The sequence below is a fragment of the Xiphophorus maculatus genome, chromosome 16 (genome assembly GCF_002775205.1).
Source record: "Xiphophorus maculatus strain JP 163 A chromosome 16, X_maculatus-5.0-male, whole genome shotgun sequence".
Classification (NCBI taxonomy): domain Eukaryota; kingdom Metazoa; phylum Chordata; class Actinopteri; order Cyprinodontiformes; family Poeciliidae; genus Xiphophorus; species Xiphophorus maculatus.
In genome coordinates, this window is record NC_036458.1 from 19261820 (window position 1) to 19289816 (window position 27997).

The 27997-nt window shown below is 39.7% G+C and overlaps 2 protein-coding genes across 3 annotated transcripts; one reads left to right on the top strand and one right to left on the bottom strand.

The window, feature by feature from the left end:
• Positions 1-116: 116 nt before the first annotated feature.
• Positions 117-13393, bottom strand: rangap1 (Ran GTPase activating protein 1). Of its 2 annotated transcripts, none has more exons than XM_023348958.1 (17): positions 13307-13393; positions 10593-10739; positions 9826-9945; positions 9024-9151; positions 8431-8490; positions 8152-8331; positions 7918-8052; positions 6992-7150; positions 6282-6395; positions 5472-5571; positions 5300-5384; positions 4975-5128; positions 4670-4786; positions 3293-3398; positions 2463-2551; positions 2246-2367; positions 117-682 (listed from the first exon to the last, which is right to left on the bottom strand). In XM_023348958.1, exons 3-17 carry the CDS (start codon positions 9935-9937, stop codon positions 601-603), a joined length of 1743 nt encoding a protein of 580 aa, XP_023204726.1. In that variant the 5' UTR covers positions 9938-9945; positions 10593-10739; positions 13307-13393; the 3' UTR covers positions 117-600. The 2 variants fall into 2 exon arrangements, with proteins under 2 accessions (XP_023204726.1, XP_023204727.1); XM_023348959.1 differs by having other exon boundaries at positions 2204-2367.
• LOC102231223 (zinc finger CCCH domain-containing protein 7B-like) lies at positions 13365-27993 on the top strand. Its single transcript, XM_023348957.1, has 22 exons — positions 13365-13457; positions 13611-13678; positions 13806-13842; positions 15560-15757; positions 18610-18768; positions 18851-18919; positions 19411-19468; positions 19568-19713; positions 20500-21070; positions 21244-21305; positions 21395-21485; positions 21576-21737; positions 23159-23373; positions 23473-23573; positions 23661-23842; positions 24165-24250; positions 25166-25326; positions 25682-25787; positions 26453-26561; positions 26729-26865; positions 26948-27117; positions 27237-27993. Exons 2-22 carry the CDS (start codon positions 13620-13622, stop codon positions 27421-27423), a joined length of 3066 nt encoding a protein of 1021 aa, XP_023204725.1. The 5' UTR covers positions 13365-13457; positions 13611-13619; the 3' UTR covers positions 27424-27993.
• Positions 27994-27997: the final 4 nt, after the last annotated feature.

Sequence of the window (27997 nt, forward strand, 5' to 3'; positions counted from 1 at the left end):
CATCTTGGTTTGGAAAGTCTCTCTTTATGGGGGATAATAATAATAATAATAAAAAACAATTGGTAGAGAGATTTTTTTTTTTAAATGAATGTTTTAGACACAAAAGACTCAAGACATCCAACAAATGGTTTATTTTTGCAAAACAAATTAAAAAACATAGAACCCTGGGCTACAAAAGACAGTAAAGATATCAGCTTTTAAATGCACTTTGATTGGTTTAAGTTGCCACCCCTTGCTCTTTGATATCTTAACATTTTCTTCCACCATATTTGTGTCTTCAGTAAACACCATCTGAGAGAACATTAAATTCATCTATTAAATATAAAGCTCCTCCCGATCAATCTGATCCCATCAATTTACCGTCTTTGTTGTAAGATATGTTCAGGTTGCAGACGTAGTCGCTAAAATGAAGAGCGGATCCGTTTCCAGCCCGATGCATTCAAGTCGAGTCCAAAATGAGAAGGTTAACGCAACATGAAGTTTCAGATCAACTGCAGCTGCGATGTAGATTATTGTGCCAGAGCGGAGATGCAGCCGTTTGGGTTCCTGTGTGCGGCTTTTTAAAGGTCCATCAGTGAATAAATGTTCAGTCTGTGAGCCTCAGCTCTGAGATCGAACTCTCTGCAGTGTCGATTGGAGGCCGTTTCTGGCGTTTCCACATGACTCCAAGGATTTGTTGCTCCTGGGGATGGAAGCGCAGATTTTATAAAGCAATAATTGAAACATCTCAAGAGCTCACTTTTATAAAGTAGTTCCTCCTACAGTGGATCGTATTTATGTCTCTTCTGTTTCTAAATTATGTTTCTACAAAGTCGTGTACGAGTCGTAAAATGGAAGGAAGATGAAGTTTGATTTAGAAAAAGTTTTAATAAAAAAATTTAAACAGTAGGATGTGTATATTAATACAGCTCCCTCAAGTTAATACTATGTAAAAGTATTTCTTGAAGCAATTACAGCTGCAGGTCTTAAAGGGGCAGAGCCGTCTGAGCTCAACCAGGTTTGGATAGAGAGAATTTACATTTCATTTTTGAGTCTAGCTACGGGTTCACAGCTGAATTTAAATCTTGGCTTTGACTAGACCATTCTAGTCAAAGGCATAATGAACCCAACGCATAATGCTGCCACCACCATGCTTCACTGTGGGAACTGTTGTGTCTAGAGTGAGAAACATACACAGCATTTTGAAAATGGTTTCATTTTAGTTTCACCTGACCAGAGTTGTGTTCCCTAAAAGGGCTGAAACTGTAAACTTGAATTCTTTACATAAACAGCTGGATTTATACTGAGAGTAAATAAGAAGGTGAGCTTTATTTAAGCTAAATTTAACTGAAATAAAATGTTTGTTTTTTTAAATTGGATTTTTCTTCCACTTTACGATGATGCAACACTATGTTTGTCCGTCTCATTAAATATATGTAAAATAAATTGAAGTTTCTTGTAATACGGCAAAAAATAAATAAAAACTTTGAGGGTGTCAGTATTGTTTCAAAGTACTGCATGTGTTAAAGGGGCGGTACTATGTGTTTTCCAGGCACATAGTGCCATTTTATAGCACAATCAAGTAACTGTTATAATTCTGAATAGAGTTTTATGTAAAATAGGACTTAAAAATGTTTTGACTTCGTGCCCGGAAATTGGGCCTCTGTTTCTTTAAAAGCTCCTGCTCTTTCTGAAACTCTGCCTTCAGGAAGTCACCACAATATCGCTCCTCTATTAACTCTTTAGCAACGTTTTTACCAGCGTGGCACTGAAAAGTAGCTCATATAACGAGCTCAGCTGTTCCACCAGGCGTTTGCTAATTACTGCTGGCTAGTCTGAAGGAGCTGAGTGGGGGAGGGCTGTTCTGTGAGGCAGAAGCTCAGAAGCTTGGAAACTGCAGCTCCAAGGAGGAGCTTTGTCCTTAAAGGCGGGGCTAAGTCCACCCAGACGTTTTGCACAGCTGAATGGTTTTCATGGGAGGTTAAAGGATTTCTCAAACATGGATAGAAGAATCAAAGCAACCCTTCAGGTATGTTTTTGATGATTGAATGACATTATAACGTGATGTAGAGTTTTTTTTAAAAAAGTCAATTTTAGATTATACTGCCTCTTTAAAATGTTCCATTATAAGTGTGTCTTAATCCCCATCCTGGTGCATAAACTCATTGGCACTCGTGTGTCTACCACCCCTGAAGACGGGGACAGTAATCGTTGCATTTTGTACCTGGAAGCCGCATGCTGATTGGCTCATTCACCACGCCCTTACCGGGACATGAACGCCTCGAGCACCGCCACGTTCTCTTTGGGGAAGTAGTCCTGCCGAACAACGTGCTCCAGGGCGTGGAGGTGGCCCGGGACGACGACCACGGGCTTGATCTTGTCCTCACTCTGAGCGGCGCAGAGGACACGACGGCAGGCGGATTAATATCGAATTTGGGAAAAACAAAACCAGATGTGTTGACTTTTGTCTTAAGAAAGCTTACCTTAATAAGTCCTAGGAGCACTAACAAAATGGATACGAAGCTGTAACCTTGAAAGGAGGGAGTGCTGAAAGCTTTACTCAGGAGGGCATCTGGGAAGAGGGGAGACAAATATAGGGATTTCTCCAATTAAAACTAAACAAACAAACAAAAAACTAAATTGGGTTGTTTTAAATCCTCTTATAACCACCTCCATCAAAATTTTGCCTACAAATTTTAAATAGAGAGTAGGCTGAGGCCTGGAAGGTGTGTTCTGTTGTTTATGTCTTTAGCTGTTTATGTGTATTGTGTGTGTATTTATTGTTTATTTGGACAAATGCTACTATGAATACACACACTTACGCCTATGAAATTTCCCCTAGGGGACAATGAAGAATATTCTACTCATGTCAATCTTTAAACAATCAAGGATTTGGTGGGAAATGTGGAAAAAGTCAATCACAAAAGAAAAATGTGAAAACACAAATCCTGACAATCTGTTTCTAGAAGAAGATGAAAATATTTGAGAATAAAAATACAGCTGTACAGGATATCAGCAAAACATGACATGTGATCCAACACAGTTTTAGTTATGATTGTTTTGACACTAGAGAGCTCTCAGTCAAACAAAAATGTGAATAAGAACATGACCTGAATATTTAGGAACGCAAATGTGAGGTTTTGTTCTTCTTAGGTGTATTAAAAATGAGGGTAATAAAAACATAAAGTTCACAGATTAACAGACTAATGAGGTTTCCTGCTTTTGGGAGCTACAGGAAAGATTCACCAGAACACTAAAATAAAGAAAATGAGAGCAGCAACCAGTCACCCTAAATAAAATTCGTGCATCTTACCGATTGTGTCCAACACTGCATTCTTGACGTCGTTGTTCTCCTCTTTATACACCGAGGCGATCTTCAGGAAGGCTTCAGCTGTTTTTCTTGCATCCGTCACATCCACCTAGACGGGGAAGCAAATGAAAGTGATTTTCAGACACAAACTGGTAGCACATTTTGTGAAGTTTGGTATCTTTATTTTGTTTGGAAAATGTAAGAAATATAGCAGCTCTGTTGCTTTGTTTAATCCAGCATAAGCACTGCAGGTCAAATTAAACCCGACTTTGGTCTTAAAAGTAGTGAAATAGTTCTTCTTAACCTTTGAATGGGTCCATATGGGGTTTTTTTTAATGCTGATGGGGTAAATACTTCAAATCATGGTGTAATGTGCCAAATCACATCTAAGGAATGCAATAGAAATATCAATGCAGAAACAAACGTTTGCGCCTTAAAAAACTAAACCCAAGAAGAAGGGGAAAAAATGGTCAAATTTGACTCCAGACTTTTCCAAACTGCGCAGAAACCCTGAAATGAAGAACCTGCTGCTTCACCGACACCAAGGAGTGTTGAAGACTTCTGCTTGTGTTGCATTATTTCTAAAGCTGCTCTCACACCGTTTCCTATAATGTCATGTGTGTGAAAAACAAGAGTTCTATTTGTCTAAGCGAAGGAAACAAAATGAACTTTGAAAACATTACGTTTTGTCTCCATATGTGTCGCTTTTTTCCAGCTCCGAATAGTGTGTGTTTGAGCGCCCCCGAGTGGTCAAGATTAGCCCCTTCAATCAGAAAGCAGGTCAGGTGTCACCAGTTCGATAATCCAGCATGCCAAGGTGAGTGAAGCGTTTTTAAAGTGTTGCATGCGATCCAGTAATCTTACTGCTGTTGCACTGATTCTGCTGCACTGGTTCACATGTGGGCTAGTGGATGTGAAGGGGATATTCTTCAGTGGCATCAAGTTTTAAAAAGTTATTATTATATTATAGATCATATTATTATATTACAGCTCATATTTATAATATCATAGTTATTATGATATTCTAAAAAGATATTGATGGTTCTTGTGCAAGCAAGTGCTTCAGCAACTAAAATTTAAGACCTTTTAAGATTATTATAAATGAAATTTAGGACCTATATCTCGACAGAAATGTACAAACTTCGTCCAGGCAACGAGTGATAAATTTGCACTTACTCAAAGAAGCTATCTAGCTAGCATACCCTTGCTAGCAAGCTAGATAAGAATTAAGACCTGTGAATAACATATTGAAGGTAAACATACTTTGAAAAATGAATTTAAGACATTTTGAGGCCTTAGTTTTAAATTATTATTTGATTTAAGACTTTTTAAGGATGCGCAGACACCCTGTGCCGTCCGTGTATTTGTGCGTTTGCTCACCTGCTGCTGGACCAGCAACGTCCTCTTGGTGCCAAGTTTCAGCAGTTTGTCTGGAGACGGGAAGCTGAGGAAAGAAGAGACATCTGGTGGTCGTGGTGCTGACATGGGAGTGGATGGCTTTGGGTGAGGAGGCAAAGAGAAGAAAGTAGGAAACTTAGGCCAGTGATTGATGTAACCACAGATACACAAGCAATGTTGTGATGCTGGTCATTTTATCGTTTCTAGTGGATTGATTGTGATTTCTGATCTTTTCCTGTGGCAGACATTTCCGGATATTGAAGCTACACAGGTTAGTCACAACTAACCTTGTTGTTGTTGCTGCTGCTGCTGATGTTCTCCTGCTCTTCCTCCTCCTCTTCAATTTCCTCCTCATCTACATCGTCCTCATCATCATCGTCGTCATCATCCTCATCGTTATCTTCTTCATCCTCGTCGTCTTCAGGCTCACCCTCGTCGTCACTGAGAAAACGGCAGAAACACATCGAGGATGAATTTATGTAAAGATCTAAATATTAGGCAGTTAAGAAGTCAGAGGCAGCAGGTATGATTGGCTCTTTGTATGGAAGTAAAACAGGAATTAACATGAACAAAAGATTATTTGATATATTGATTACTCAGAAAGGCAATCACCTTAGTGACCCTAACAGATTGATCATGTTCACGCCTTCCATGCCATCTTTCACGGCTTTGCAGCCATCCTCTCCCAGATAGTTCCCTGAAAATCAAAGGGTTTAAACGATTACTAATCGTTTTTTCTTAAAGTATCAGAAAGATTTGAGCTGCTGTTTTTCCAGATCTGTACCGTTCAGGTCCAGTTTCTCCAGCTGGTCCTTGTTCTTCACAGCCGCCACCACAGCCAGAGCTGCGTCCGCCGTGATCTCACCGTATGACAGATTGAGCTCCTGTCAAACAGAATACGTCATCTTTTAACACAAATGGCATCAGATTATTGTCAGCGGCAGAAATGATTGTGCAAACGACTGAGTTTGTTTTGAAGAGAGAAATACATGTACTGTCGCGTCAGATCTGGATAACTCGAGAAGCATTTTTTTTAAATTAAAACAACTTTTTTCTTGCAGTTTTCAAACTTTTTACTGGAAAAATTATGTTTATTTTTTGCTTATGTTATGACTATAATCCACCAATTAAACAAAACTTCTTGTAGCCTGGCCCAGATATTCTGTTGTACAACTCAAAGGAATAACTGAAATAAAAGCCACATTTTAACATATTTTAGGTCATTTGTAATTTCCTTTTTTTTTTAAGAAAGCAAGAGAAGAAGAAAAAACATCACCCAAAAAGAATCTGAGATTTTTAAGCCATGTCACCCAATTCTAACTCATCATTTACAAAATAAGAAAAAAAATGAACAACCAAAAAAAAAAAAAAAAAAAAAAAAAGTAGTCATGGTAAAATAATTGCCTGTAAAATTAAATTTAAATCAGAGGTGATCAAATACCACGACTTTGTGACAATGCGGTGTTCAGAAAGTTTTTGTGCTTAGGCTCCAAACCTTCATACCGACACAAACCGAGAAAAACTAACTGTTGGCACAATCCAGAACAGATTATGTAATCCAAGTTGTGACAGTCAATCTTACCAACCCACTCACCTTGAGGATGGGTAAGCCCTCTGACACACTCTCTGCAATAGCTCTAGCACCTTCCGGCCGCACTAAACAGTCCCCAAAGTTGATCACCTGGATGCTGTGGAGATGTTTCAGAGCCTGTCAGAACAGACAGAATATCCATTATATTAATACAGGTAGAACTGATTCTGTTGCACCAATAACATTAATCTGAATTCTAATTCTATTACATAATTATGGATGATAAATGAGTAAAGATATCGACCTTCCTCAATGTTGCAGCGTTCAATGTACGACCCCAACTGCAGGTATGAAAGCACTTGAGGGTGGGGGGAAGCTATTTTGGCAGTCACTACAGTGGAATAACCTTCCATTATTTTAGGAAGGTGACTTTATGTAAATAAATTCATTTTTTGCACAGAACATTAAAAAAGATTTCTGATAGAGACTTAAGATAAGAGAATAATACTTTATTGATCCCCAAAGGAGGTAAGGGGCATTTAGTTTGTCCCAGCATAGCACACAGAAAAAATTTCAAATAAGTAATAATAATATTTCATTAATAATAATGAATGGCGTCAGAGTCGGCCATCTATCTTTTCTATAAAAAGAAAAGCCTTTTAATAAATTCTTGCTGCTCCCTGAGCTTGAAACACAATTCCAACCACTTTCGTGTTTTAAAAACATAAAGCACATAAAATAAACTGCTGCTATTATATCTTGTGTCTCTGTACCTGCGCCATGGCAACAGCCCCCTTTTCAGTGAAGGTGTTGTCGTTGAGGTTGAGGATCCGGAGCCCTGGGTTGTGCTGCATGGCGGAGGCCAGAGCCGTCACGCCCAGGTGGTTGATTCCATTCTGGGGCATGTGAACCTCCTCCAGGCTGCCCATCAGCTTAGAAAAACAAACAAAAACACAATAGAAAACAATAATGTTACAATTATCAGCCTAAACGGCACCAAAAGCTCTCGACTGAAAAGAATAAATTGTTAATAGCAACACTAGTCTCTGCCCAGTCAAGCAAATTTGAGTTGCATGAAAAAGGTACATGAATTTGTACCAAACTGTCACAGTACAGGAAATCAGACATGATCACCACCGTCCGTCAGAAAACAACGCACGTCTTTTTTTAGCTGCTTCTGTGGCGAGTAGCAACGTCAAGTGAGCTGATAAAAATGCTGTCAAAAACACGCCACTACAAAACAATGCAACATTGATGGTATTGATGATAAAAAACTGCAGGCTCCTTGTTATTATGGCCACAATTATTTAGTGTTTTCACAATCGGAGAAGTTATTTAGGTCTGTACGTCTTGCATTTGGCATAGTAAAGGACAAATAACTTTTAAGCCATCACCTACTTTTACTTTTTGTTTGGCCATTTTTTTTTTTGTTAAAAATTGAGTAAACTTTTTAAAGGGAACCAAAAAGTAGGGAAATAATGCCAACATATGAGCAAGGGTGGTTTATTTTTGTGTTAATGTTTCTGTTAAAAAAAATAAGGAAAACAAAAAAAGTAGGAGTTGGTATGTACTGATTAATGACCAAACCAAAGTGGCTGTTTTGTCACAACCCTATTCAAATGACAACCATTTATATTTCATAACTCACTAGTATATTTAATATTATCTGAATAAAGTTCTCTTTGTGAACGACCCTCACCTGGAAAGCTTGAGCGAGGGCGGTGGCTCCATCGTTCTCCAAACGGTTCCTCCCTGCGACAAACACCTTCAGGCTGAGGGGTTCGTTTTTCTCACTGGATTGTTTATGACACTGGATCAACGAAGCAGCCAAGATCTGAAGAGTTCAAAACACAATTTGGTACACAACAGTAGAAGAATTGAAGAAGGATTAGTGAACAAAAGTCTTTGTCTCTTGGTCCGTTTGTTGATTTACCTTTCCGCCTCCGATGCCCATGCCGCAGTTGTTGAGCCGTAGTTCCTGTAACGTGAAGCAGGTGGTGCTCTTGAGCAGCTTCTCGATGCCCTTCACGCCATCGGGCCCAAATGCGTTGTCGCTGAGGTCTAAAACCGTCAGTCGGGCCCCTGCTAGCATCAGGGCATCACCCAGGGAGTTCTACAATACAAAAACACAAAACCTGACTAAAACAACCCAGCTAAAGAGTGTGTGTCATGTAAGCACAGATTTGTAAAGGTGTCATTGAAAGTGTTTTACCAAGGCAGGCGGGATCTCGGAGCGCAGACGACCCGTAAACATGTCACTCCAGTAACAGCGCTGATTGTGAGAAAACACATGTAAGCAATGTTACTATTTTGAAAAACACAAGAGGTAGTCTTCCAAAGTTAATCATTCAACTATAGAGGAGGTATCTGAGACATAGATACAATATCTACAGATACACTGATCAGGTTTTCACTGCCCAATACTGACAGAATCTCTCAATTCTGAATTTTTATTTCAAAACGGAAAAAATATAGAACAAAAAACATGCGTTTCATTTTTCTTGGATTCAGGTATTAGCTTTGAATTAAAGAAAAACATGGAGGAACTGAACAATTGGTCCCATTTCAGAATCAAACCGTCTCCTTAATTTCAATCTGATTTGGCTTAAACTCAACAAGACAAACATGGAGTTTGCTTACAATATTTGGACCAGAGGCAACTAATGAGAAACATCTTTATGCCATACTCTTAGGCATAAGACCATATGAAGCCAAGACAACTCCAAAATGTTAACTTTTTGTAGCTGATTTTGCAAAGTGTGACGTTTACAACTACATTGATGACAAAAGTTTCAAACTCAGAACCTTGAAGTCGCTCTTCGTCTCAAGCGCTTTGGCAATGGCTTGCGCTGCCTCGACGCCAACAGTGTTTCCCTCCATCCTGAGAGCCTGTAAACCCTCAAACTCGTCGATGTCCTTCACGATCTCCTCCGCTGTAAAACGGGTAAGCGGTGTCAGGGTTAGAAGTAGCAACGGTAACAACTAGAGCATTAGGGTTTCCCCACAGTGTATTATAAGGCTGGCGGGCCACCAGGCTTTACTTGTGTCCCCACCAGGCTAAGCATTGCTTTTTTTTTTTTTTTTTTTAAATGTATGTTTGCATTTTTTAAGACTTTATAGTTGGTTTTCAGATATTAATCTTCCAATAACACATAATTATCAAGTTACATTTTCAAATTTCCTGTCAACTTTAAACATTTTTTAACTCAAAAACACGGCGGACCGCTGGATGAATGACTGCTGAGCTCCCCAACCACCAGGCTTGGCAAGTTTTCTGGGGGAAACCTTGAGAGCTGCACATATCCAACCATTATCGCAATATTTTGATTGCCAACAACTGCCAGGATGATACTTTTGATAAAAAACACTGTTATATTTTCATTCATTCTCACTCTTTGGCCAATTGGACCGACTCCATTTGCCTTTAATCTTCACACCTGACATCTATTTTAATAGGTCGAGACACGAAACAGAAGAATTGAATAGGAACAATTAAGACACCATAGTAAAACAAACATAAGCCAGAATAATGTTTTTAAATAATAATACCAATAAAATGAGGATTTGCGTCACTGAGTGTGTACAATGGTCTGCTGACGTCACGTACCTGACTGGGCATCATCCAGCTTCCTTCCCTGGCCTTTGTAGCTCAACTCTCCATCCTCAACTCCAGTCTTGGCCAGAGAGTCGGCCAGGTCTGCAACAATGTCTGTCGCCATGGATATGCCTGAGGACCAAAGGCATTGTTCACTTTTTTTTATTCGTCTTCAAGTTAAACTCTAATGTATGTACGGTTGTTGTTTTTTTTTCACCCTTACACTGAAGAGAAACGGATAAAAGTGTATTGATACGTTTACCTTAGCTTCCACAATGACTTAATTTTTTAAAGCGATACTATAATATTTCCTTTAAAACAGAATAAAGTGAAGAGAATTTTTGGCCTCAATTTTGCGTTTATTATCCACTAAGGTTGTTTTAAAGGTGAGCTGTCCTACTTCCAACACCTGACTTGTATAATAAACCCGCGGCTGCTAACAGTGAGTTAGCAGCGGCGCTGCTTCGTGTCCGTTGACCCGACAACTGCCGACTCAGCAACACGTTACCTGCTCGTTACACAAGTCAAAAACCTGGCGACGTGTTTACGTAGGACCATAAAGAACATGTATTTAACTCTGGAGTCGTTCGTTTATAACATGGAGAACTGACGTTTGCTAGCTAGCATTGGTGCGTTTCACATGAAACGGCGTGTCTGTGACTCGGCCTTTTCATGTAGCAACATAACGTTTGTTGCTGGTAGTTTACGGCTCAAGCTTCGTCTTCTCCAACACTTTATGTAACAAATGAGGATGTTTAAAAAATAAAAATAAAACTTACGTCGCCGTTACACACTCCCGTTACGATTGAATCCAGTCCAGCTGCACACTCCCGCTCGCCTCTGCCGTTCAAAACCAAAGCGTCGCCTCACCAAACCACTTGACGACCGCTGAACGAGGAATCACGGGACTTGTAGTTCTATTGGGACTACAAACGTAAGTCACCAATTATTTCTGGAGAGAGTTACAACCGGGAATGCAGTATCACTGTACATTTCTAGCAGGAGGAAAATATATAATATAGATAATAAAAAATCTTATAAAAATATATACATACAAATTTTGCTTTGAATAATTATTTAACGTCTAATGATAGATTTACTGGTGATAAAATTATTGCCTTAATTACTGCATTTAATTATGTTGTACTGTTCAGCTTATGCATTTCAACAGATAAAAAGTTGCAATGGTCATCAATAAAGTCTATTATTGACTAAATATTGCCTGCAACTGATCTTTTTAGTATTCGTCTGTTATTAAAACTGTGAAGAGAAATTGTGCTTCCTGATCTGAGAACTTGTTAGTGGAAATGAAATAACTTTTACAAGTGGAAGAATCAAAATGGTGTTTCAGTAACATCTCCAAGTTTTCACATTTATTTATACATTTCTAAACAATTCTGTCTAATATGTAAAGGAATTCAAATGGATGGATAATCTGAGGTTAGGATTCAATTACATCAAATGATTTGTGCAGTAATATTAAGTTACAGTATATTATTGTACATAAACCAATCAGTATAGATGTTGAATCAAAGCAAAGATTGGTAAAGTTTTTATTAAAACATAAAAAGAAGGAGTCAGAGACAGCCAACATTCATAGAATCAGGGAGTAAATTTAATGTATCTTAATCAAAATGAATTTAATATAACATTTAATTATATCCCAATCCTAACATATGTTTGGATTGGGATATTTTATATGGATTTTTTCAATTCAGCAAGTATATATTTATCTTATGATTCATTTACATGTCTCATTTTCAGGACTACACCGGTGCATTTCTAATTCAAAACCTATGATATGCTTGGTATTTGGAGAGCTGAGAAACTGCAATAGTTAGGCTAGTCAAAAGCTGTCCAAGGACAATGTTGTACATTCCTCTCTGCTGGCCTATCAAGCCAAGTCAAGTTTATTTGCACAACGCATTTTAGCAACAAAGCAGTTCCAAGTGTTTCACCTGATAAAAACCTAACACATTAACCAATTATATTGGGAACAGCAAATCATAGGACGACTATTCCACCACATTGTGCAACAGACTGTCACAGGATGTCTTTACCACCTCAGGCAATCCAACTACATACTCCTCCGCTTAACTGCAAGTTAATTAATCTCCATGCAAGGCAATCAAACTCAGTTGCTGCATAATTATACAGTCAATTTAATCCATAAAGAGAATGTGGGGTCTTCCTTCAGTCTCCTCATGATGCCGGTGTGGTGTTGTTGCAGGAAAAAAGACTCTACATGCTACAGACTTTGGTTGAACAGCAAAGTTGTATTACAATACTGCAGCCTAAGTCAGTATGACCAAGTTGCGAGGAAATCTTGGCCCAGTTGTCGTGAAATCTCCCCAATCTCTGGACTATGTCCTTTTTATAGGGCTCTGACCAACACATGTTCCCCAAAGTCAACACATGCATATTTTTCACATTCACGTCTTCTTCTGGGTCCTGGCGCCGGATTGTCTGCTTATGCATTTGGAAACCATAGATTAGACTTATTTTTCAAACTTAATGTCTTTTGACCCTTGACCTGACTGTTTTCCCAAATCTTCCAAAAAGTTCTCCTGTGTGGTCAGACACTACAAGAATTTAAAAGTCAACTATACATTCCATTTTAATCCTAGATATAAAACAATGTAGTCAAGTTCAAGCTAGTTACATACTTTGGTAAAAAGTTCTCAAAGGAAACCCTGCAATTGTGTTGCAATTGTGGAAAAGAAAAACAACCTTTTAAGCGAAGGGCATCATCTGTAGCGAGAGACATTTTTGTCTTCAGTAGCTCAGCTTTTGGACAAGGTCAAGGCATTTTACAACCACAACAAACTGCACCTGGAACTAATGCAATTTATATGCATAAAGCTTGATTATAGGATTACAAAGTATAAATTTATTAAACATAGTCTTGTTTTTGTTTTTTTTAAAAAAGTTTCTAACTACATTTTTGCTTTCATTATTCTAACTTTTTACAAGGACGAGTAATTACTATTGAGTATTTCAAAAACAACCACAAGCATTTCTTTCCAGATGATTCAAGTACGTAGTTATTATTTTAAATATCGTCACCTTCCTAAAATCTTTTTATTATCATTATTTATTTTTGCTAAAAGTGATTTTAGGCATTATTTTTGATGAACGATGAAAAGAAAACCAAAAGTTACTTTTCTTCTCCTCAGTTTTGTATGGAAGCCCGTTTCCGCCACATTGATTAAAAAGAAAATTATCTCATTTTAATGACCCAAAACTGCTGCCGCGTTTCCATTCTGGCGAAAATGTGTTGCTTTTGGGGCCATCAGGTAAATCGCAACTTCCTCCGATATTTTAAAAGAGCGGTTATTATCACGTGACGTCACGCACTTCGTTCGAGCCGAGGCGACGAGGCTCGCGGGCGGCACGCAGAGTGGCGCGGCGCGGCGCGCCGCGGTCACGTGACAGCTCTCATGCGCGTGTCGCGAGGAGCATTTGCAGCTGGTAGCTGAGAATCGAAACTTACCGGAGATCGCGGAGACAGCCGTTCCGTCCTTCCTGCTTTCTTGGCCTCATAGCGCATTAGCTCAAACTCACAGCCGCTGCTCGTCCCTTCCTGCCACCATGAACTGCCTTTAAACTTTGCTTTGGCTCAGTGAACTTCCTCACTTTATCAGGTAGGTGTGTCTTGCTGAAGTTGGCATCCATAACAGTTATGTTTGTGGTTGGTATTTTGAAGAAAGAAAAAGTAACAGTACATACAAATGTAGACCTAGAGTACGCCCCCACCTTTCCCCCTGACTAGCTGGGGTTTTTTTGTTTCTGTGCAGTGGGCCACCATGGAGTCAGCCCGAGAGAAACGAAAGGAGGAGATAAGCAGGGCTCTGGCTTTTATACAGTGAGTACATTGTTTTTATGTGTAAGCACAAGGGCGCTGTGGCAGAAAACGAAACTAGCCTTGACGTGCATCCTTGTCAGATAAGATATTTAAGCGCTTCTGATTAAGTTTATGTCTTGTGTTTTAGGTCTCCCTTGGCTTATCCAGATCCTGCAGGGTACCAGGTAGTGACTGATCATTTAATCTGACGTGTGTGTGTGTTTTTTTGCTGCTGTTTTCACATGTTGCTGTGATTATTAAATCACATCCTTCTTAGTACTGTTAGTGTTACATAGTGCCTTGCAAAAGTGTTGAGAACTACTAGAAGTTTATGACATGTTGTTTGGATCGTAAACACACAACACAGAGTTGCACTTACTTGTGAAGTAGGAGGAAATTGACTGTTGGTTGTGTTCAGTCCCTTTTGATCTGGTGTTAGGTCTTCCATCAGTCTCCTCTTGATGCTGGTTTGGTGACCCCGTTTATAGGGTTCTGGTCTATCCTCAAAGTTTACATTACCACCTGCCTGTCTTCTCGATATGGGCATGTTGAGGTCACAGTGTCTGTACGTCTGCTAATGCATCTGGGGTCCACATCTGAAACCAGTTTTTTTAACTCAATGTCTCTTTTTCTCGGCCGGTCCTCTCGCACATTACCAAAAGTCCTTGCTACGCTGGTGCATTTACATAAAATCAAGTGCAACAAATTGGCGTTAGCAGTGAGCTAAGGTGTAATTGCTCACAAAACAGCTGTTCTGTGAAGGCCTTAGAGGGGCAATATCCTGTTAAATCGACTTTTTTGAGCCTTGCATCATGTTAGAATGTTATTCCCTGATCAATTTCAAGGCGTTAAATTAGAAAATAATTTTTTTTAAGTGACATTTGATATACATCGCTTTTATAACAACTGAAGGTAGCATAGTTACTTGATTATACTATGAAATGGCACTATATGACTGGAAAGCACATCATTTTTTTTAGTTTACAGTGAATGTGGGAAGATGTCAAACATCTAGCCATCCAGTGTATCATAAGCCTGGCGGGCTGCCAAGCTTTATTTGCACCCCCACCAGGCTAAGCATGGCTTCTTTATTTATTTGAGGTATTTTAAATGTTTAAGAATTTTTAGTTAGTGTTCAGATATTATTAATTTCTTCCAATAAAACATAATTACTTAGTGATATTTTCAAATATCCTGTCAATTTTAAACATCTTTTATCTCAGTGAACGTGGTGGACCACTGGACGACTGCCCTGGCGCCTCTACCACAGGGGTTAGCAAGATTTCTGGGGGGAACCCCTGCTGTAGATTTGGCACAATCCAGTCAGGAAGCAATTCAGAAACCTGCGATATTCAATGGTTTGGTTCTGCACTGCTGCAGACGGTGCAAGTCATCGACAGGTCTGTGAACGCACCATTCATTTGGTGGCTTACACAGGTTTAGGAGAAGCGCATACTGCAGTCCAGAGGACCTCTTTGTGAAATGTCCGACTTATTTCAGCATTGCAATGCCAGTCCAGAGTCTGTGCTGCCACACTTTAGCCTCGGATTGAAATCCATTCGCGTTCCAAATGGGCCCGGCTGCAGGCATAAACCGGCTCATTGCATAAACACAGAAACACAACTAGAAAAGCACAGAACCTTTGCTATGCTGAAATCACATTGAGGAACTGGTTTCCTCAGTTCCCAGTAGCTCAGTATGTGTTGTTAAGGTGGTGATTCAAAACAGAATCTTATCATCAAATAAATCAGCACATACTAAAACAGAAAAGTTGATTTAAACACTTTAAATACCCATCGTTTTTCTGTAAAATTCCTCTGAATGGATAACACGTATCATGTGCCATGACTCTCGGTAAATAAAGGGGCTTTTGTGCATCTTTTCCTCGTCTTTCTCCCTCAGGACTTTTTGACCCGCCTGGTGTGCAACCTGCTGGAAGAGGGCAACGCCTTCTTCCGAGACCAGCAGTGGGAGGAGGCCGTCAGACAGTTCACTGAGGCCTTGAACATCTCAACCTACGCTGAAGGAGAAGGGATCCAGATCCCTCAAGCTCTCCTGGAGAGCCTGTATGTCAACCGAGCCGCTGCCTACCACAGCATGGTGAGGCTCTTTGCTTTGAGATGAATGAAGAAAGCTGCTGCTGCTGCTGTCTTTGAAATATTAGCAAATGTATTAAAAGGATTAAAAACCAAGACGATTACACGAGTACTATCCTGCAGCCTCAGGTTTTGTTAAATATGATGCCATAAGCTTGGTGCACATAATAAGGGCTGAATTAGTTGATTGAATTACTCCTAATAAATCAATTATTGAAATAATTGTCAACTAATTTATCAGTCAATATGCGTAGCATATGTCAGCAACAAGGCAGTTCGAAGTGCTTTACATCATAAAAACAAAAATAAAGTCATAAAAGCAACATTAGTTGTTAACTGGAGTATACAGACTCTAAAAAAGACCATAAGAACGACATACTCAAAGCAGTAATCACTTCTATTAATATATATTTTTATTTAAATATACTTTTTCCATTTAAGGTAAAATAAAAAAAAACTTTGTCAGTAAATTTGTTCTACCCAGAACTCCTGAAGTGACATAGTTTCAGCATCACATTATTTAAATTCTGTAAAAAATAATCTCCTATTAGGCTGTAATATGCCTTATAATTATTAATCCAAAAGATAATTGTAAGCAGTTTTTCTTTAGCTGCAGATGCCTCTTGCTAGAAATGATCAAGCGTACAATAAAGGAGTGCTATGTTGTTTCATTTTAGGTAATAAAATGAGCATTGAAAAATGTAAATTAAGTATTTTACATCTTTTTATGTATTTCTGATATTTTGCAAAAAAAAAAAAGACTTAAAGAGTTAAATGAAAAGCCTGCAGAATGTGCCCATTTAAAAAAAAAAAAATCAGATTTCTCGAAGAAAAAAATAGAAGAGATAGAATAATCGTTTACTGAAATAATCGTTAGTTGCAGCCCCTCACACATCTGTGTCCAGTTCCTCCCATTCCTCTCAGCAGAACCTCTCAGGCGCCGTCAGGTCGGATGAGAACCGTCTGTGTGCAGCCATTCTCAGATCCCTCCACGGGTCTCAGAACGGCATTCACAGCAGCTGTGTGTAAAATTCCTTGATCGGTTTGAAATATATTTGGATTAAATAACCCAAATGGTATCATTTAAATGGGCACAAAATAATCTGTGTGTTTACATGCAGCAGGCTTTTTTTTTTTTTAAAGAATACAAGCACTGACATGAACAGAGTTGTAAAATTTCCCTTCAACATAATAATAAAAAATAACAGAAGAAGAAGTTGTACTTCTGTTTGTGCCTAGCAGAAAAACAAACCAACTCAGCGGTGTGTTGTTTTTGTGTCCTCTGAGCGCCCAGAACGAACCTGTGGCAGGTCTTAACAGCTGCTGAGACGTTTCTGCGCCCCCTAATTAAGCTACAGGCCGAGCAACACAAGCTGTTGGTCTTCCTGCGTCACAGGATGAGAGCACAAGAGGATATAAAGATCCCCCCAAGTTTTGACCGTAAAATACTAGTTTTAGGCCAGATTTGCTTCCCATACTTGGTGTCTAGCCACTGCTGCTACACATGGCGCACACACACACAGGGTCCGGTCAGTTTGCTACAATCAGAATAACATAATCAGAACAAGTGTTTACATGCACGCTATTTGGATTATCAGTTTGCATAAACCAGACCTCTCGTTCAGATTACAATAGATTCAGAATATTCTGATTGGGCCGGTCTCATTGATTTATTCCAATGATGTCCATGTAAACGTACGTAATCTCAACTATCTTGTGCTCCCTTCCTGTTCTCAACGTTTCTTTCCGTACTTCTCGATTGCAGAGAAGGAAATAAAATGATTAGTCGTCAGCTACGAAACTGAGTACAATCCCAAGTGAATGTTAAAAAAAAAATCCTCTGAAGTACTAAAAGTTGTCTGATTGGGTTTTAAACAGAAAGATCTGGTCAAACTGATGACGAGATCCATATGTGATCCGCTCCACACCGTCCCATCTGGTTCTGGGTTAATGTAGGAGTCCAAAGGTTGTAGTCCTGCACCACCCACCTTACATCATCCAGCTGATCCCGGTGGTGACTCAGAATTCAACATGGACCTTTATTCATACACAATAGTTTGACAGTCGGTCACTCTTTATTGTTGGATACATAAAGAAACAAATTGTTGTGACTCAGCAGTATTACAGATTTACCAGCTCAGTACACTGCAAAAACACAAAGTCTTACCAAGTAGGTTTGGTCTATTTTACAGTGAAAATATTTTATCACACTTGAAATAAGACAAAACTAACTTACAAGTAACTTTCCAGCAACATTTGGTGTTTGTTTTAATCAAATAATTCCTTGATATTAATGAAGTCATATTTCCACTGGCGGATTATTTCACAGATAACATTTTTCCCATGTTAGAAGTGAAATAACCTGCCAGTGGAACTTTTAAAAATCAATGTTAAGGAATTATTGATTTAAAGCAAGCTCTAATATCTTGCTGAAAAGTTACTTGTAAGTTAGTTTTCTTATGTCAAGTGCACTACTATATTTGTGCTAGATACTAAGCCAAAAATACTTAAGATTTTGTGTTGTTTGTAGTGTAAGCTTAGGATATTAGAACAACCAGTGCAGTCGACGGTTCTTCCTGCTGTCGTTTTCATCTAACCTGTTTTTCCTCCCCTTCTCCTCTTAAACAGTGCCAGCCTGATGAATGTCTGCTAAGAAATGTGGCTAAATCATTTGGATGTCTTTGATCGGTATTTTTCGAGGTCATTGAACCTCTGCATACAGAGGGAACAGCACCCAACTGCTGAAAACTTCCCTCTGCTGAAAACATGTTCTTTCTAACAAAATAGTAATTAAATGTTCCTTTTTTGTGCTTTGCTATTGTGAAACGTCACCTCGCCTTCTCCTGCTTTAATAAGGGAAAGTACCACGAGGGTGTGGAGGACTCGGACAGCGCGCTGGGGGTGTGCGACGGCAGCCGCAGGGCGCTCTACAGGAAGGCGCTGTGCCTGAAGGAGCTGGGGAAGCACAAGGAGGCGTACAACTGCACCACCCTCTGCCTGCTCAGCAATCCTCAGGTACGGTTAAAGGTTTGTGCTAAGACGTGTAAAACAAGCTGGGTGAAAGAGTCAAAAGACTCACTCGTTTAACTCTCAACAGGACAAGCAGGTGATTGAGCTGTCACAGGAGCTGGCCTCCCAGCTGGGGATGAAAATTCGAAAACCTTACGTGAGTTCAAAGGGGAGCAAGGGAGGTGATGTTTACCTTGTGAAGCAAAAGAAAAAACATTTTTTAAAGTTTTGGTGTTGAGTTATTGAGCTTCATAAAAAATAAAAAAAAAAACACAGTGAAACTAAACCAAAGCCCAGCTTAGGTTGGTATAAATTCTATCTTGTAGTGAATTTGGACAATAAGGAAAGAAAAGTCAGTTTTCTTGCCAAAGCGTTATGAACTAATATTTGAGTTACAAATGGAAAATAATATTGAAAACATTTTAATTCTGTAGCTATGACACATTTTTATTGGTCTTTACTGGATTTCAATGTTTGGCTTGGGTGTAATGATCCTTCAGTCTACGTTTAAGACTATGCTGTGAATTTTCCTTTTACATCATTTATTCTTATAGTGGTTTATGCTGTTAGGCTGTATTAGGTTATGCTTACATTTAAGTCACCCCCAGATTGTACTTTATATATTTTTCTCCCCTTTCTTTCTTCTAGACTCCTCCCAGTAATGTTATTCGAAATGGTGTGAATCCTCCCAGTGTCGATGCAGCAGGTCAGAAATCTTCACTTTCAAGTCTGCTCTCTAATTAGCGCAAAATCAGCCAAAGGTTTGAAACTTTTGTGAGATAAATTTTCTTTTTGCTTCACACAGTCAACTTCTGCAGAGTTCCTAAGCCTCCTGGCTCCAGTCGTTCTGCAGTCGCTCACCAGGTGAAAGCTGTGGAGGACTTGGAGGTGATGGACGAGGACTTGGACAGTCTGCTCGACAGCTTTCCTACTGGCCAGGTTCCATCTGAGGTACAGTGGGCTGTGTTTTTGTTTTTTTTCTTCTTTGAAGATGAGTAAACTTTATGTAGGAAAAGTAGTTATTACCGGGGGTCCACACATCCTTCAGCTGTTTGGAGGAGTGTGGTACATGACGGTCAGGAAGTGAGGGCAGAGTTGTCCTGTCAGACCGTCAGTTCCCGAAACGACACAACTTTTCTGGACCTGATCCGGGTGTGCTGATTGTTAAGAGTAAAAGATGTTTGGGATCCATCTGAGACCGTGGGTAGGTTAAATATGTATGTCTAAATTTAAGACCTTAAAATGTCTTAAATTCATTTAAAAGAAATTTAATTGGCTTTAAATATGTTAATCACAAGTCTTAAATTTTGTTATGGCAGGACTATTTAAAAAATAAAAATTATTTCTTTTTCTCAATGGATTTTTTTGTCAGGCAAAAAGTTTGAGTCACACGCAAAATCTTGCGTGTGACTCGAGACGGTTAATGCTACTGGCAACTAGCTGCTAGTATACTCTTGCTAGTTAGCTAGTTTTATTGCCACTTTAACGGGCACAAAGCAGGATTTATAGTTTTTGCCATGCTTGATTGTAATTCAACAAGTTCTCCCAACAACCCCCTGTATTTGTTAGTTGTTTTTGCATTAATTTTTATTCGCGATGGCATTACAAATTTCTCAAAAAGCTTTAATGTTGACTTCCTGAAACTGGCAGACACCCTGTATTGCTACTTTAACCTTAGTTAGTTGCTATAAATAACCATTTTAGCCGTTGCTTCTCTTATCTCCAAATCTTTCTCAGGCTCTGCTGCTCTCGGACCCTGGCCATGCGGCCACTTCCACCCCCTTCCTTCCTGCCCCAACGCCGCAGTTGCCCCCGGCCTTTTTTAACTCATCCATCAACCGGCTCAACTCCTTGGACTCGTTCACGAATGGCAATCACGGCACAACTGCTGCAGCTTTGGATATCCTCGATGACCTCTACACTGCTGGGAATGGATGCCGAGCAGACGCCTCCACACTGGATAACCTGGATGGGCTTGATTCTCTGGACATCCTTGACGACATTTTGGACTTGACGCCGAATGGTGCTGCTGCTGCTGCTGCTGCTGCTAAGGAGCCTAAAACGGCGCTTGGCAAGGGAAGAAAGATTCTAGATGAAGTGTGGAATGAAACGGACACTGCGGGGTCCGTCGCTGATATAAATCCTCAGAATGGCCACGATCCTAAAGTCGCCGCTAACGCCACAAAGCAGCTCGACTCTCTAGACGCCTTGGACTCCTTCCCCGCTGTGGAACGTGTTGGGCCTGCTCTACCAGGGGTTTCTGTAGGTGGAACAAGCCTGGACTCCCTCTCTGACTTCAGCTCAAACGGTGATTAAAGTTGATCTGTAACTCATTGGTTAACCAGAATGGAAGGGGTGGGTGATATGGACATGCAGGAAGCTTCATTTTAAGAACCGTGTGGATGCGAGGATGGGGGGGAAAAGTTACATTTTAGATGTTTCTTTGCTCTTTGTAATTTGTGCTCTGGTATTACTCCTCAGGTTTCTCAGAGTCTGTCAGATCTGCAGTTTCCGTAACAAAATCTCCAAATAAACTCAACAAAGTAAGACTGGGTTCACAACCAGTTGACTGCTGTTTTATTTTTGCCATTGTTTTTTTTTTAACATTAATAGGAATCATTTTCACTTGCAGGTGAAGGATACCCATGATGGAACTGTCTCTAACCCACTGTCCTCCACCCATGACTTCCTGCCGGCTTGCGCCCTCTGTTTTCCTCGTGGAGGTCTGTTAGACGTTCTCTCTTCATCGGATTTGATCCTGACGGATGTCTACAGATAGGTTTTAAATGTGTGGGTGTATTTCCTTCCCCTAGGTAAAAGTGTGTACAGTTTTGTTCACAAGCCAGACCTGGTCCACAACTGTAAGAGAGACATTTTGTTATGCAGACGGAAAGCTGGCTCTTCCTCAGAGTGGACGAGAGTGAGACCGCTTCCTGCCTGGACTTCATTCTACGGACCTTTTGTTCTTTGTCGAGGTAAGACGACATCAAAGAGACGGTGTTTGTGGTATCCAAGCACGGCTAATGATTGCTGCGTGAGTTTTTCAACAAAATAACTCTGTTCCTTTTATCTACCTTGCATTTTTTTTTGTTTGCTGTTTCATCCATAATAACTGGTAAAAACTTTGAGAATTAAATGCTATAGGTAACAGCTCGGTTTGCTTGTTCAGACATAAAATCTGTTAGCCATTTATGCTGCTTGCTTCAACTACTTTCTATTTAAGTAAACGCAGTTTGGACAAGTTTATTAAAGATGACTGTGTTCAGGTCCAGCTCAAGGTCATTTGAAGCTGGAAGCTGCAGATGACAAAGAAACACTTAATGCCTGGTATTTGATAGCAGTCACTGCGTTTCCGTACACAAATCTTTGTCGATATTCCTCCAAACACAATTTTGGTGTTTCCATTAAATAAAAAGGAAATAAAAGTCACTCTTTTATTTATGAAAGAGTGACTTTTATAAGTTTAAGTTTATAAGTATAAGTTTGTTTACGCGATAAATGATTAAAAAAATATTCCGTGACATGATCCACCTACCACTTCCCGTTGTCGTCTTTGTCTTTCTCACCGGTTCGTCACGACTTGTGTGATGCGAAATAAGTGTTTCCAATGCAGCTTTGCGAAATACACTAATTTCAATATGGTGGAAAACCCGCAAAACCTTTTGATCAGAAAAAAAATTGCTTTTTCAAAAGTGACAAGTTTCTATTAAGCAAATTCATTTTAATAATTCCAATTTGTGCATTTTTTTGGTCAATGGAAACGCAGCTTATTGCTCAGTTGCGGTGGTGTGAAAAAATATTTATTCCTTAGATATATTTTGTGCGTTTGCTTGTTTTGTCACACTAATACTAGGATAAAAACGAATGTTAATATCAGAGAAAGATATTGAGTGTAAGTACAGCAGTTTGAAGTCACACCACAGCATCTCTTTCAGATTGAAGTTCAGACTTTGACTAGGCTTTTCCAAAACCGTAATTTAATGTTTTAACAATTAGTGTTTAAGCTTTTCTGCTTGGTCTGTATAACTTTTTTTTCCTTTTTAATAAATGAAACCATGACTTAAAAACAATTTTTGGGAGGCGTGCTGTGGTGGTGCAGGGGGTTAGCACGCCCCACGTTTGGAGGCCTTAGTCCTCGACGCGGACGTCGCGGGTTCGACTCCCGGTCCCGACGACCTTTACCGCATGTCTTCCCCCCTCTCCTCACCCTCCTTCCTGTCTGCCTACTGTACCAAAAATACGAGCCACTAGCGCCGCAAAAACTCTTCGGAGGAAAAAAAAAAAAAAAAAAATTGTTTGGAAGTATTTAATCAGGGTATCTTCTCTATTTCTTTGTGCTGAAACATTTATTCCCAAAAACGCAGAAGAAATTATTATTTTTTCATTTTGTATTTAGAGCTGCTGAGGTCTGGGGATGCGGGTGTGTGCAAGTTTGGAGAAAAATGCACATTTGCCTACAACCAGCTGGAGATCGACGTTTGGACAGAGGAAAGAAAGGGACGGCTGGACAGGTTCTCCCTGCTTGGAGCATCAGCGGTCCAACTGGACCCGGTGAACAGCATCATCGGCCTTCTGCAGGAACACAAGGGCATGTTTATCTTCCTCTGCCAGGTCAGTGCGCGCACACCGTCATATCTGAAAGGTTTAAAACTGAAGACACGAGGGTTGACTTTTAGTTTTCAATTTTTTGTTGTTATTATGTCTCCTTAGGAATGCTACGACAGTAAACCTAGAATCATCAGTAAGCGCTCCTGTGTCAGTCAAACCATCTGCTCCAACTTGGATGCTCGTCACGACTTTGATGCTAATAAGTGAGTCTGCACCGATCCCGAACCCTCAAGGCTTCTTTCGTTCCAAGTTCACACGACCTCCAACGTCTCCCCCCTGCCTCCCGCCAGGTGCTTGGCCTTTGTGGTGAGGACCCACAACATTAACTACAACAAAGTCCGTCCTTTCAGCGTCGTGTGCCACTTGGATTTGTGCCGACAGGCCATCCGATACGGCTGCCAGAGGGAGGACAATTGTGTGTTTGCCCACTCCGTCATAGAGCTGAAAACCTGGAGGGTTCAGCGCCATACAGGTGCAGTCCTGTCACAATAACAGACGCACTAGTTTGAACTGTGTCCCACAGGTTGTATGATCCAGGAAGTTATGTTCTCAGAAGGGTCAAATTTTAAGGTAGATTCAGCCCAGGCTAGCAGTTTCTCCCCCTTTGCTACAAGATGTTCCACATCCGATTCGTCTGTACCTGAAAATAATCCTTGTAATACATTTCCAAACATTTTTAAAGTGATATTTGCTTCAAAACTTCCTGCATTGCTGTTCTAAAGAGTTGATAAACATTTTTTTAAAAGCAGCATGTGTAGTGAGCAGTTTTTATTCAAATGTGTGTTCATTTACAGGCATCAGTCTGGATGAGATTGCGAAAGTGTCCACGAGATTTTATGACAAGCAGGAACAAAACGCAAGAAAGGAGAAAGAAAAAAGGGTAAGGAATGAGATTGGTTTCATTGACAGTACACCAGTTTATCTATAGGCTGTTTATTTATTCGAAAATTAGTTTCGATCTTGTTTTCATTCAGTAGAAAAAGTATTGACCCATTACAAATTTCTCTTTTTTTCTTTTGTCACAACTAAGTGTTAATGTGTTTGTCAAATAAATGTTAATATCTGAGATAATCTGAAGAAAAACAAAGAGCAGTATTAAAACGATTTCGTTTATGGAGAGAACGATCAACCAATCCGCTGCTCTGTTCAAAAGTCACCATCCTTTAAACATGTCCATTAGCCCTTGAAACCAACAACTGGCATCTTTTTTTCTTTTTTTACAGTAATTAGAAAAGCAGAAAGGTGTATGAAAACGTGAGAGTCTTTTTACAGATTTTTGAGCATATATGGCTTGTTTAAGGACCCACCATATCATCCTTTACCATATTAATCAAACTACTGCCCAAATTTACTGTTTGAATTTGTCTTGGGATGTTGTGCGGTCTTTGAGTCATGTTGGTAGTTGCAGTTTGAATCTGTGTTTGACATTTTATCCAGATTGAGCTCCTTCTACTTTTAAATCAGGAAGCCAGCAATGTTTGGTTACTGTTGCTTTACTGTTAGCAGCAAAAACAAACTGATAATTTTTTTTCTTTCTATTTTATGGCATTAAAATATTTTAACAAAGAAGGTTTTACAGTTCAGGTGAAGTTTATTGCTGAAAATTTCACTATTTGTAATATAGTGTTCATTGGCATCCAACTTTCCATGTTGAAATTCTGACTTATGTTTAGAGTTTCTGACTTTTCCCAGGTTAAATGATTTGTATCCTTTTAAATTTTCTGACTTTTATACAAAAACCGAATTTACGATGTCATGAAATAACATTAGCCTCTATTCATTTTCCTGTCTCCAGCTGTCTTCTGGTGGAGGTGGAGGCAAGTTAAAAGGATCAAGCAATGCTGGAGCAAGTCTTAACATGAAGATGAAGTTTGCATGTTCACAGTGCTGGCGGGATGGCCTGATCAGTGAACCGGACAAAGGCCTCAAATACTGTACAGCTAAAGCCAGACACGCGTGAGGAAATACGACAGTCCACATATATTCAGTAGATGTATTTAATGTAACTGGTCTGTAAACTTTTGTTCTTATTCAGGCAAGAATCTTTGGGACTCGGCACACTGTAGACAGAACCATGCATTCTTGACAGTAGTTATCATAATAAATAAATGTATTATGATATGCGAGTACTACTATATTCTCACTAGAAGAAGACCTTAGTGTCAAAACCATTGACAATTTTTTTTAAACCATTAAAAGAGTGATTCAGTTAATTAAAAATGTTTTTTTTTATAGGCACAGATCTGCTCTATTCAGTGTCTAGATTTAATTTAACCCAGTGCCTTTGGGTTTGTGCCCTTTTCATTTCCAGGTGGACCAAAGACAGACGAGTGCTGCTGGTCAGGTCTTCAGAGCGAAGTAAATGGGTTCTTGTCCGACCACTGCCACACGCCAAGAACTTCCCTCTGTACTATGATGTAGGTCTGCTCATCCTAAATATAGGAGGTTTTATGCAAACGCTCATCCCGGACGAGCCCCCAGATTTTTGTTGTATGACTCATTTAGCCCAGAGGTTTAACCTTATGGCCAATGTCTTGAACTGCTACTTCAATATTTCCACATAATGTTGTTTCCTTTTTTGTTCCTACCAATTTATGAGAAATTCCTCCTGCAGTAAAACAAATTCAAGTTGCCTTCCCCGAACCTTCAGAGTTGGTACGATATTCTCAGGCTTGCAATTTTTCTCTTTTTCCTCAAGTGTAGCAGTCACTATAATTTTGGTTTCAACAAAATGCAATACCAACTTCAAGTTGCATCTTTACAATAAGTTTTGCTTTTATTTTGGGATCAGCTATTGATATTGGCAGCCCCTGTAGATTTGGGCCTCTTGGCTGCTTCTCTGTTTAATACAAATAAACTCCACACTTCAGATTTTTATGTGGGGGGAAGAAAAAAAATCCTTGTGATACTTCTTTCTGTTTACAATTAAGCCCTATTTTGTGCTGGTCTATCGCATAAAATGCAACTAAAACACAAATAGCTTTCTGATTTTTATGTGACAAAATGTGAAAAAGTCGAATTGGTGTGAACACTTTTGCAATTCTGCGTGTATTTATTTGTGTGTGTTTTTTTCTTCTGTCAGATGTGCGCACAGGTTCTGGAGAAGAGAAAGTGCAACTACACTGGAAACTGCACCTTTGCTCACAGCCAAGAGGAGAAGGAGATGTGGATGTACATGAAAAATAACGAGTGTGAGTGACTTCAGTTTCCCTCCACTGCAGTAGCTGTAAAATAATAAAACAATCACACAAGTCCTGTCTGGTGTTTGAATAATTTGGAGTCACATTTTAGATGCTTTTGCTTTATTAAGGAATATTATTGTTTGGTTTGTTAAACCAGTTGTGTTTGTGTTTTGCAGTGTATGACATGGAGCAAGTATACAACATGTGGCTAGCTTTAGCTGCTCAAAACCGCCAGTCAGATGGATCCGTGTGCAATCAGTCTAACCCTGGGGAGAAATTCATTGCCATGCCAACCGACTATGCAGAACAAATGGTTGGTGAATGGTCTGTTTGCTTATTAATTGGCATTGCAACAAAAAGGAGGTTTTAAACATCCTTATCATCCCTGTTCTTAGGATGGCTTCCACTGCCGGCTGTGTGGTAAGCACAGTAACAGCGAGCGGCAGTGGCAGCAGCACATTTCTACGGAGAAGCACAAAGACCGAGTGTTCAGCTGTGAGGGTGAAGACGAGGCTCTGGCGTGGAGCTACCGCTTCCCTGGAGCGTGTTTTAAAATCTGCCCCAAGTAAGCTCCGTGTCTGGTTGTCCAGTCCTCCTCCACTTCAGCCGCTTCCTGGGGTCCGGAAACGGCTTAACCCGAGCGAGGACCGGTCGCAAATTGAGCGTAATCTTTGTGATTTCCAGAATCGCCGACGACGGCGGCTGTCCTGACGGGGTAAGCTGCGACTACGCTCACGGTTCAGAGGAGCTGCAGGAGTGGATCGAGAGACGGGATTTTCTCCGACAAAAGCTTGCCAAAGCCAGGGAAGACATGCTCATCATGCCGGACGAACTTGACTTTGGGAAGTACAACTTTCTGCTTCAGGATTGAGAATAATGGGACTTTGCGGGCCGGTTTTGGGCCCGGCAACCTATCAGTGTGATCGTTTCACGCCTTGTTGAACTGAAACCAAAGGGACAGCAATCAGGATTTCCTGCTAGCCAAATATACCATTGAATCTATGGAAGTATTTGCCTTTCAAAAAAATAAGTCACCATCTAAACTTAATTTTGTTAATGTTTTTACGTTTCTAGCAACAAATTTTCTGCTCATTTTTGCATAATGTCAGCATTGTTGTTAAGTAAAGCATCCTTTGAATGTAATGCATAGACTGTGAAATGTGTAACTGCCATGAAAGAATCATGGCAGCTACATTTTTTCTAAGGTTCATATTCAACCATGCTTCCTATTTTTGTTTTTTCTCTTTCTCCCTCCGTTTGGCTTTTTTTCAGAAGCAGTTCATCCTTTCATCCCACAGTTTGTCACAGTTAGCTTGAATGTTGGAAAAACTTAAAACCCTTACATACTTACAATCAACGACTTTGATTTTATACAAACAAGCTACGAGGCATTTGGTTATTTTTATTTTTCTCTCAGAATACTAAATAAACGTCAAGAAAAGCTG